This window comes from Archocentrus centrarchus, chromosome 24 (genome assembly GCF_007364275.1).
Source record: "Archocentrus centrarchus isolate MPI-CPG fArcCen1 chromosome 24, fArcCen1, whole genome shotgun sequence".
Classification (NCBI taxonomy): Eukaryota; Metazoa; Chordata; class Actinopteri; order Cichliformes; family Cichlidae; genus Archocentrus; species Archocentrus centrarchus.
Genome location: NC_044369.1, coordinates 17,659,153 through 17,670,923, shown reverse-complemented (window position 1 = coordinate 17,670,923; position 11,771 = coordinate 17,659,153). Strand labels below are relative to the sequence as shown.

Sequence of the window (11,771 nt, the reverse complement as noted above, 5' to 3'; positions counted from 1 at the left end):
ATGTTACAACAGCAGCATGTTTCCAGGTCCTTCTCTCTTTGTTTCCTGCACTATATGTCTTGTGATGGGAGCACTTTGCTTTCCAAAGGCAGTCAGCTCTATAACAAACAACCTCAAGGCTATATTGAAGTGAAGAGACAAAATGCTCTACTTTAATATTTATCCATCCATCCATCCTCTTTTGCTTATCCTGTTCAGGGTTGCAGGGGGGCTGGAGCCTATCCCAGCTAACATGGGAAGAGAGGCAGGGTACAGAGAGAAACAGACAACCACTTTCACCTATGGGCAGTTTAGAGTGACCAATTAACCTAACCCCAGTAACTGCATGTCTTTGGAGTGTGGGAGGAAACTCACACAGACACAGGGGGAACATGCAAGCTCCACATAGCGAGTGGCCTGGGCCAAGGTGGAATCGAACCCAGGCCTTCTAGATGTCATTCTAGCTGTGAGGCAGTAGTGCTAACCACCGTGATGCCCCTTTAATATTTATTTATTTATTTATTATATATTGAGTTCTTAAAAACTTAGACTACATTCACACCGCACTTTCTAAATGTGGCACAAAGCTGGCACCCTCAGTCTGTCTAAAGTTAATATTTCTATTTACTTGTGAAACACTTTGTATTTATTCCATAAAGCTTATTCGATATGAAATGTGTAACCAGTTACATTTTGTGATTATTATCAGTTTGTATCGTTTAAAAAAAAAAAAAAAAAAAGTTTGTCGTAGCTTATTTTGTTAAATGAAAAAAGGTTTGTACAACAGTGGCGCTGTCTCCTGGTTATCAGACTGTGGCGCACTTGCAGTAATATTCATCCAGCGGGAAGTCAGATTCCTTGGACGTCTCCAAGCAACCACAGCCTGACGCAACATTCCCGCCCCTCCTCCGGTTGCTCCCTGCTCAAAAGTAAGTGCGCCGCAGAGCGGTAGAGGGGAGCTTACCAGAGAGAGGCTGGCGGCGATGGTCTGCACCGGTGTGGCTGCCAGGATTCAAAGCATGGCAAGTTGGACCGCCGCTGGGAGATTCCCGCAAGGTAAACGAGTCATAGCCTACGTAGGAGCCGAGTTTTCAGGTGATCCCCTTAGGGTGTCACCTTGCAGCACGCTGCCAGAAAAGCAGGAAAGGGCTGAAATGAATCACATGCAAAATAAAGCACCGTGCAAGATGCGCACCGGGATTAAAAGAAGTAAAATTGATGCTTCCTAAAATTTCGCTCGTTTACATAAGCTGCTTGTTCCCCTCAGATGAAACCAGTGAGAGACACAGTAGTTAACTTTATGCTGAGAGAACGTTAAGTGGGTTAATTTCTCATTTTTAAAAAAAGTACTACAATAACAAGCCCTGTTTTATCTTCTTTTTTTTAAGATGGTGTAATTATGTTTGATGAGATTCTGTATCTCCCTTCAAATTTGTGTTTTAATCAAGTTGATGGCTTTTCTAAATCCAATCAGAACAAAAATATGCATTGATATCTAATCTGGGGTTTTGTTTATATTCATAATTGTTTAATAATGTAAAGATTAGTTCACTTTGATCTACACACTGTTTTATTAGGCTTCTGTTGCCACAACAGGGTGGTTTGGGGGGAGGGGAATCAATAAGCTTGCAGTAGTGTTTACACTGCTAACGTGAACTTAATTTCTTTCGATTATGCTGGTATTCTGGTATTCTCATATGCACAGTAGCAATGCTGAAACTGAAAACCGTGTAAATGACTCGGGCAGGTTATATTATACATTGGAGAGCTGTACACTAAAGCCTTATTTAGTTACTCTGTGGTTGTGTTTCTTATGTAGACATGACCTCATGTTCCAGATAGGAGCGCCAGACTTCCTAAGCTGCTCAGCCAGACCAGGTTTTGGCATCTCATAGTAGTCCAACACCACAAAATCTATTTTATTAGTGTGGCAACTGGAGTTTGAAACCAGAGGAATGTATGGGTGATGTGTGGTGATTCACTTAGGACATTTGGATAATAGGGACAGATGGTACCCCCACCCCCACCACCCCAACATTTGACAGTGTTTTTGGATGCCCTGGCTGAATTTGATATTCAGGATGTAAAAATTGGCTTCCTTGAGAAGCAGATTTCCTGCTGGCCTATTCAAAAGTGTCTGGCTTCACCAGACCTGCCAGTAAAGAAGGGTTTGGGGTTTTTTAAAAACCCATTATTTCATTATAATTGTGATCACTGCTCGTTATATAATATAGACACACTTTTTTCTACATCCTTGTAAATCTTCTAGCTCAGCAATTCCTATTCACAATCTAAACAGTTCCTCGCTGCAAATGCACAGTCTTTACAAAGTATTTAAAAATGCCTGCCTCCAGCTTTAATGCCCTCTGTAAACAGTGCGGTCTGCAGCGATACACTGATTCCTGTGGATAATAAAGACAGCATCCAAGTCAGCTCCACAGTTAGAGGTCAATTTTCCACTGCAAAACAGCCAAGCTGACTATATACAGGAGCAGGGACTTCACTGCTGGTCTGCTGCTATTATGGAATAACTGCGCACTAACTGCTCATTGAGTGCTTATAGACTCGATAGGACGCTGAGCACAAAGACTGCTTCTGCTGCCTGTTGCCCCTTGTACCAGTATGTGTGCATGTGCTGCATCATTTGAAAGGCTGGGTTACATTGGTGACTTTATTTCCTGAGTAGTTTTTGTTGGTCTTGCATCCCGACTCTACAGGTGTAGAGAAGGTTTGAAGAAGCCTGTCCACGTCCACTGTGACTTCAGGTTTATTAAGGCAATAAGCACTGTGGACAAGAGGTTGAAAATTGCTGATTCATTTATAGCACCTCTGTTGTTGCTATGGAAACAGTTTGTTTCTGTTAAATGAAAATCCAGGAGGTGTTTTGCCTCTGTGTACCGTTGCCTTATTTTTGATATTAGAGAGGCCACATGCTTCAGCTAAATCCTGTTTATAGAAATGCAATGAAGGGCTTTCTAGACTTTAATCTTATTGAGGCCAAACTGAGGGGAAGCTTTTCTCTCTGTTGGTACTTTTGTCCTGTCACTGGCAGCAAATGGTTCATAACCTGTGTCCTTTTTCCTTCTACAGATCTAAAGATATTCTGCATTTGAAACGCCTGATTCCACTTAAAACTAAAGACTGGATCTCCTGAAGGATATAAAGGGCAGAAAAGTGAATGCTGGGTGGACAAAATGAATGACTGCGGTCATTTACAACAATGAAAGAGGCCAGATAGTGTTTTATTTCAATTTTATTTGTTTGTTTTTTTTTATTTAACAGATTAATGATGAATGCACACTCAGCTCCACAGATTGTGGTTAACAGGGCAAATGGCCGGGAGGAAGCAGACTGTGGGGAAGATGTAGATTTGCATACAGATGATCATCTGATGTCTTTGAAGGCCTTGACAGAGAAACTAAGACTGGAGACCAGGAGGCCCTCCTACCTGGAGTGGCAAGCCCGACTAGAAGCAGATGACTTGGGAGACTCAGAAAATGGGGAAGAACCAATCACAGTTGAGCCCAAAGGGAAAGCAGTTAGGCCCAAGGCGACTGTGAGTGTAGCGGACTCAGATGTGATTCAGTGCAAGTTGCCTTCAGGTGGACTGCAGGGATTTGAAAGCATTGACGAAGCTCTCACGTGGCTCAGAAGAGAACTGGTGAGGCACTTTTTAAATTCTTCATTTTTTGCTAATTTCTAAGACATTTTTAGTAATACTCTGAGTTACAGTGTAATCGGTTAGCAGCATGTTTTTTGTACTAACACATTACAAAAATTAATTGGAAAAAAATTAGCATCATTTTAAATACAAGGTTGTTTTTTTAATACTTGGATGAAAATCCTTTGCAGTCAGTGTCTGCCTGAAGCCGTGGACATCATACATCACAAATGCTGTGTTTCCTCCCTTGAGATGCTCTGCCAGGCCTTTACTGCAGCCGCCTTCAGTAGCTGCTTGTTTGAGGCGCTCTCTGCTTTCAGTTTTGTCTTCAGTAACTGAAAAGCTGCTCTGTCGGGTTGAGATCAGGTGACTGACTTGCCCATTGAAGAATATCCCATTTCTTTGCCTTAAGAAACTTGTGATCATTATCCATTTGCAGCCTTTGTATGAATCTGAGCAGAAAGCACAGCCCTGTGCACTTCAGATATCATCCTGCTACTTCTATCAGCAGGCACATCATCAGTAAACAATAGTGTTCCAGTTCCACTGGCAATCCTACATGCTCATGCCATAACATCGCCTCCATCATGTTTGGCTTTCTTGTTTTTTGAGTGTTACCAGTGGTTTGCAACTTGTTGCAAATCCTCTGCATTTCCAGTCTTAAAGGCATCTTTTGATTGTAGACTTTGACAATGATACGCCTACCTCCTCAAGAGTGTTCTTGACTGGGTTACATGTTGTTTTTCTTTACCATGGATAATTCTCTCATCATGCACTTCAGTTGTTTTTTGTGGTCTTTCAGTTTGTTTGGTGTAGCTGAGCAGGTCAATGCATTTATTCTTTTTAAGAATGGACCAAGTTGTTGATTTGGCCACTCTTAAGGATTTTGTTGTCTCTCTGATAGGTTCATTTTTTTCATCCTAATCACTTGGTCTGACATTTCATATTTAAAATTACAATGAAAAGCTATAAAATAGAAATGTAACACTTTGAATCAGCTTCAGATTCAAAGTGTTACATTTCTATTTTATAGCTTTTCATTGTAATAAAATAAAAAATAGAAATGTAACACTTTGAATCAGCTTCAGATGTTATGTTTGCTTCATTTTATCCTGGAATAACAAGGGAACAGGCCTCACCTGATCATGATACTGCTTGTCAGTCAGTCAACTGGCCACTTAATTTTCAGTCTCTGAAAATGAGGAACTGTGTATAAAAATGTAATTCCAAAAAAAATTAATGCAAAATGTTTGTAAAAACCCCTTGAATTAAACATGAAAGTCTGCACTTACATCACACTTTGACTGTTTGATTTAAAATCCACAGTGGTGGTGCACAAATGCAAAACTGCAAAAAATGTCTTTGTCTCACAAATTATGGCCCTAAATGCAGTATTTGTTTTTTACATTTTTGTTTATTTATTCTCTCTTATATGTTTGTTTTTGGTTGCATAGTTCAGGAGCTATTGTTCTACACTTGAAGTTCAAGTAGAAAATTCAGGCTTCTTAGCTAATTAGAGTTTAACAATACACGCGATGTTTAATTACAGGGCAGAAGAGTCCCATTCATTCTTATTGGTGAGCGAGATTGATTGTGACCCAGGCAATAGATTCTGGCGCTTGTTGCATGCAATTTCTGCCACTGTAATCATTTTTACTCTGCTCAATTACTCTGCACATTCAGCCATGGTTCATATGCTTGGACTGCGCACACAAAGAGGCACTGATAAAAGGCAGACCCACAGTATGTGGCTTCAAACAAGAGAGATGATTGTGATCTCTGTGCAGAAGTTTGGACACAAACAGTGGACCAAAGAAGAGTATCACGGTATCCCACCGTGAGCTTTCTTTTGACAAAAGGGACCTCACAGAAGCACCTCTGGTCAGTCCTGACATATGGACTACATATGATACTGTATGTTGTTCTAATTGAGTCATCCGTCATATAAATGAGAAGAATAGTTAAGTTTAGAATAGGTTAGTTTTAGCTTTTAATCTTTAGGAAAATGCCACTTTGACCTGCCCGTTCAGCTTAGTTTAAAAGTAACAACCCCCCCTTCCCTCCCTTCACTGTTGCCTTCTCTTCTGCAGACAGATATGCGCCTGCAGGACCAGCAGCTTGCGAGGCAGCTCATGCGGGTTCGGAGTGACATCAACAAGCTGAAGATTGAGCAGGCGTGCCATCTGCATCGCCGAATGCTCAACGATGCGACCTTCGGCCTCGAGGAACGGGACGAGCTCTCAGACCTGCTGTGCGAATGCCCGGTCACCCCGGGCCTCGGCCTTTCTGCCCCACTGAGACTTATCGGAGTGACCAAGATGAACATTAACTCACGCCGATTCTCGCTGTGCTAGTGGTTATGATAGCGCTTCAGGCAAAAATAATTAAATAAATAAACCCTGAATACAAAACATTCTTTTAATACAAACTTTGCAGTTTTTGAACTAATGTAAAGCAGCCTCAGGCATGTTTCTGTCTTTTAAAACCATATCAGTACTGATTACATTAAGTAGTATCATCTGCTTTCTTGGACTTTCATGATTTCTATCCATAGGACAAGATTTATCACGCACAGATCTGATATTTAAAATGGTTTTATTTAATTCAGATCTCTGGAGGACATTTTCAGCAGACAATAATTTTGTTTCTATCCTGTAACTTACCCCGAATGTTTTTTTTTTTTTGTTTGTTTTGTTTTCAAAAAGATGCCTTAATATTATTCAGATTGTGCACTCTATGGCCGCTGCCTTTTTTTTTTTGATTTAGCAAGTGGTTATGTGGAGTGAGCAGCTTTTGTTTGTAGAATATCATGGATGTAATTGCTTATTCTTTATAATGATTGTCAAATTGCACTCATTTCTGAGCTTAGTCTTGCACACCTGACTGGAGCTTTGCCCTTTGCTCTTATAGTAACCATGTCAGTTGCTCTTGTGTGTCTGAAACAGAAACATGCTTTGTTTTCATTGGCTGCTTTTTTCTTATGGTTCTGATATACTACAAACACAATATCAGAGATTTCATTTCTTCATGTGCCTTACCTTAATTTGTCTACAGCAGTAGCACTAGTAGAACAGATTACCTCTGAATTTATGAAAAAGACCACTGTGTCTACTACAGCTGAGATTAGCTCAATACTCTTTTGTCCCATTGAACAATGTGCTGGAAAGATGTAATTCATCAAGAGATGGATGCACTGAGTGCATTATTCTTTCACCATCTAATGTGCTGCCTTCACAAGAAAATCTCACCAGTAGCATCTTATATTTTCTTGTAAGACCCATCTTCAAAACCTAGTGAACCAGATGGAGGTAGGATGCTGTTTACATCACTGATGCCTTTATTTAAGCAGCAGTGTGAGGTGTCTGAGGGGTTTGATTCTTGACTCAAGAAAGTATCAGAACTCCATGTTCTGCTACAAACCTACTCATGTCAAGCCTTACTTAAAAAAAAAAAAACAGTTGAAAGAAGGAAGGAAGGAAATAAGGCCTGACTGTGCCTAGGAGCACCTTCTCACCTCATTACCTCATCTAATGTGTTGGATTTGTTTAGTCCGTTCACAGGCTACAAAAATTATCTTCTGAAAAGGCCAGCCTGCCTTTTCCTCTCCTTGTGCTAACAGGCAGCTTTGAGAATGGTATCAGTTTCTCATCGATTGCTGCCAGAAAATGTATTTATTAAAATTTCTCTTTCTTTTAACTGCTTCAAAAATCCCCTTCTGCCACCTAATGGTATGTGTGAAGACAAGGATCAATGGGATCATATGAGTTCTGCATGTGAGAGTCAATGTACACCATTCCCTGGGCCCCGTGTCTCTCCTTTTGAAGGGAGTGAAGTGGCACGTCATGATTGACTGTGCTGAGCCTGAGATTTTTATGCATGAGCTCCAGCTTTATTAGGGATTATTGCAGATGAAAGCCACAACTCTTTCTGCATCAAAGACTGCCAAAAGGGCCATCACATGTATTTTCTAACAGGCTCCTGACCACCAAGGTGATCCAAGACTTTTTTAATAGTTGCCATAGTTTGTGTTTTTTTAAGTAAAATACTGGAAACAAATGAATAACACAGTTGGATCCAGAGGGGAAAAATAGTCCAGTGTTGGAGTTTAGCACCATCACTTCACAGCAAGAAGGTGTTGGGTTCAAATCCACTAGCTGCTGGGGGCCTTTCAGTGTGGGGTTTGCATGTTCTCTCTGTGTCTGTGTAGGTTCCTTCAACAGTCCAAAAACATGCATGTTAGGGTAGCTTGCGATTTTAAATCGGCTGTCGGTGTGAATTTTTTTCTGTTTCTGTGTTAGTCTTGTGAGAGATGGTGACCTGTCCAGGCTGTACCCCGCCTCTCACCCAATGACAGCTGGGATAGGCTCCATTCCAACCACGACCCTGAATCAGACAAGCTGAAGAAAATGGATGGATTTGAGTTCTGTGCAACAGCTGTCCCCAGATTTGGCCTTTTTTTTTTTTTTAATAATTTCATGCCTAAACCATCTCATTTGCATGACAAAATGACAGGCATATAATCATTCACTATAAGTCTGACAAGCATAAAATCTCAAGTATAAAGACCCAGTGTGGGATGTAGTAAAAAAGTAGGCCACACTGAGGGTTAAATAATCTGCTGTTTTGGAATGATTGCGATAGATGTTTCATCTCTGTTCTACTTCAAGAAAGTTGTGATCCTTTCCTCGACTTTGATTTTATGTATATCGAAGAGGAGTGACTCTATCAGAACTGCCGCCATCCTGTTCTATGGACGTAACAGATGTGACACCGCAGAGAGTCACTGCACGCTCAAGCATGAACAGCTAAGAGAGATCTCGCCAAGGTGAACCACAGAGCGAGACTGGCACGAATCCCAGACTGCATCTCATGTTGAGCCTTTGTGTAGGAGTGTCTAAGTATATTTCATCTCAAAGATTTACTGTTAGAATGAGATGGTTTCAAACCACCACAGTCCAGTGAAGTATGCGGCTTTAACAGGGAATATAGTCTTTGAAATGATGGGTTAGCCATCAATTTGACTCTTTCTTTGGATGCTGACAGTTCAAAGTACTTGCATGACATGTAAGTCCCATTTAGTTACTTTGACACTTGAAAAAACTTTGTTTTAACAGATTTACTGGAAATATCTAGCAAGTAATGATATTTTTTTTACTAGTGAATAGTGCCAAAGTAAGAGCTGAATCAGGTGGTTTTGATGAGTAGCAGGGCACACTAACTGGGTTTAAGTTTGACCGCATTAATAAATCCATGGATTTTGTCAGAGGAACACTTGGACTGAGGTATGTATAAAACATGTCCAGGAGCAGTTTCCTTTGTGGAATATTAATTTTGGAAAATCTCCCTCTAAGATTTTTTTTTTTTTAATTCTTGAAGGTTGGCTTAAAAGAATCCTAACTTTGCTTTAACAAAGTTTGGTAGCAGTTTCCAGTGGATTCATCAGTCATCATGTTTTATTAATATGGAAAAAAAATTAAATAATATAATAAAAAAATATTGAATGATCAAGCAGACGATCAACCAAAACTGAAAAGTTGAGGATACTTATTTATGACTACGATCATCTCATTTTTCTATATGTGGTAAGGTTGACAGAGGCACCGCAGGGGCTTTTGTTATTGTGTGCAGTTAATTGGCAAACTCTTTATAAAACAGCATGGGATCGCTTAATGACTTAATTAGACCAGCTGATCTATTTAATAATTACTTGCTTCAATGAGGTGCTGTCCTGAGTAATTAACTATTCAATACAAATTGGATTAAGATGAGAATTTACAGGAGGCCAATTAGTATTCCTCCACCTACTGTGAGAAAACAGTTCAAGTGCTCCCCTTCTGTATGAAAACATTATCACCAGTCAGCACAACTATACTGCAAGTGCTTGTTAGTGGCATGAGAATGAATGTGTACTTGGACATTATTCGAACCCACGTAGCTCTCCAGGCTTCTTGAAGGACATTCAAAGCTCTTCTTTGGATGTTGGCTGCCTTTTGTTCTGTTCTCTGTCGAGATGATCCCACACTGATTCAGTAATGCTGAGGTTCAGACTCTGGGGAGGCCAATGCATGACTGATGGTGTTCAGTTGTGCGTTTTTCTATCCAGGTATGCTTTTACTGCAGTGGTAGTGTGTTAGCTGAAAAATGAAGCAGGATCATTCCTACTATTTGGTGCCATTTGAGTTCCCATGACAGAAAATAGTTTATTTGCATATGCCTTACCCCAGGGGTGGGCAATTCCAGGCCTCGAGGGCCAGTGTCCTACAGGTTTTAGATGTGTCCCTGATCCAACACATCTGAATCAAATGGCTGAATTACCTCCTCAGTATGCAGTCAAGTTCTCCAGAGTCCTGCTAATGACTTCTATATGTGATTCAGGTGTGTTGGCTCAGGAACACATCTAAAACATGCAGGACACCGGCCCTCGAGGCCTGGAGTTGCCCACCCCTGCCTTACACCATTAACCCCCATGTGCAATAGAAAACAGTTTTATGTATCCAAAATTATGAATTTTTACAACAATCACTATTTTTTTTTTTAGCACAAGTAGCCTAAAATGCCATGTTCACCTTCGTTTGAGTTCAGTTACAAATATAAGTTGTAAACATTTAAAACATTTTTTTACTTTTCATTACTGTTGCATAGCCTTATTTGTAATATTCCACACCAAATGCTGTTTTTTTTTTCATTTATACATTTTTAATGTTTAAAATCTTTGAAATAATTTGTGTCCCTGATTTGCCCGAGCCCCTCATTGGTCCTCCAAATACATGACTAAAGTGAGTTGTGTATTTTATTTAATTTTTTTTTTTGAAGGAAATCATCTACAAGAACCAGAGTAAAGATCACTATTTCATCAGTCTTTTCCCCCCCATGCTTCAAAATGGTTCACTGATGTGTTAAAGTTTAACATATCCACCCCGTTACCCTTATTTACAGTATAAACACACACACACACACGTTTGGACACACTCACCCATTCATATGAATGGGTGAGTGTGTTAAAAGCTTTGGGATTATAAATTAAATTTCTAAGATGGTTATTATTTGGTTTTAGTATGTCATTATTTTTATTTAATAGAAGTTAGAAACTTTTACATTTTTTCAGAATTATAATTTTCTTGAACAAGTGAATTAAGGATGATTGGGATGTGAGGTTGAAGGGGCATTTCATCTAATCAATGTAAATGAGAACCTTTGTTTTTGCTAAGCCATAGTACTTGCATGTTCCCATTGGTTTAGTATAGGAGGCAGCAAGTACTTATTGGTGTGATGCCCCCCCCCCAAAAAAAAAAAAAATAATTAAGCATATAAAATAAAACATTATACATGTCTTTATGGTTAATTGAAGTAAGTAAATTGACAAAACTGAATAATTAAAAAATTGGCCAGATCAAAATCTGGCTGTACATTTCTGCGTTCATAATTCCATTAATTTTGATCCCCAACATCACTGGCTGAAATGCAGTCCCAAACCCTGAGAGCCTCCAAGTACTTTACCGATAGCCATAAAACTCAGTTGTACATACTGACAATGATTTGAATGAAAAATTTCAAATTTGGATTCATCACTCCATGAGACCTCTTGCCACTGATCTTCAGTCCAATACTTCTGATGAGGCTTCAGTCAACAGTAGATCAACTGACAGGCCAGATGCATCTCTCAGGTCCTGTCAGGTCTTTGCTGAATTCTTTCCTATTTCTTAAGGACACAAATTTCAGATGCTGTTCATCTGCTTTAATTAGTTTTTAAGGTTGCCACTGCTTTTGTCCTCCACTTGTCCATTTTTTTAAAGGATGCACTGTATATGTCACAATAATGCCTAATAGCTCTCTAGAAATCTTGTTGGTGCAAAAATACCATTTTATGCCTGTCAGTTAGCTTTTGCAGATTCAGTCGTGTTTTTGCAACAGTCTGCCAGTAACAAAGTGCCTTAAGATACCATTTAAAGTTTGTTCTGTGCTAAGTTGACTGTTACGTGTAGGCACAAGAGTGGTTCATTCCTTGAGTTAGGTGTCTTTTTTATGTTTGAGTGATTCATAAGTTAGTTTTAAGTGGTTAAAAAAAAAAAAAATGTTCACGTACCAGGAATGGCCTGAAAATGGGTGAAAAAGCAGCCAATGTCCAAAAAAA

The 11,771-nt window shown here is 39.6% G+C and overlaps 1 protein-coding gene across 4 annotated transcripts; it reads left to right on the top strand.

The window, feature by feature from the left end:
• The first annotated feature begins 873 nt into the window (after positions 1 to 873).
• On the top strand, positions 874 to 6,603 carry fam167ab (family with sequence similarity 167 member Ab). 4 transcript variants are annotated; one of them, XM_030721787.1, is made up of 4 exons: positions 874 to 1,035; positions 3,070 to 3,153; positions 3,262 to 3,640; positions 5,731 to 6,603. In XM_030721787.1, exons 3-4 carry the CDS (start codon positions 3,266 to 3,268, stop codon positions 5,992 to 5,994), a joined length of 639 nt encoding a protein of 212 aa, XP_030577647.1. In that variant the 5' UTR covers positions 874 to 1,035; positions 3,070 to 3,153; positions 3,262 to 3,265; the 3' UTR covers positions 5,995 to 6,603. The 4 variants fall into 4 exon arrangements, with proteins under 4 accessions (XP_030577647.1, XP_030577645.1, XP_030577648.1 ...); XM_030721785.1 differs by having other exon boundaries at positions 3,070 to 3,640; XM_030721788.1 differs by lacking the exon at positions 874 to 1,035 and adding an exon at positions 2,643 to 2,777 and having other exon boundaries at positions 3,070 to 3,640.
• The last annotated feature ends 5,168 nt before the right edge of the window (positions 6,604 to 11,771 follow it).

Bases quoted from the DNA above. Each gene is read 5' to 3' on its own strand.
- fam167ab (XM_030721787.1), top strand. From the start codon at position 3,266: ATGATGAATGCACACTCAGCTCCACAGATTGTGGTTAACAGGGCAAAT. The intron at 3,641-5,730 runs GTGAGGCACTTT...TCTCTTCTGCAG, and splicing joins CGTGGCTCAGAAGAGAACTG to ACAGATATGCGCCTGCAGGA.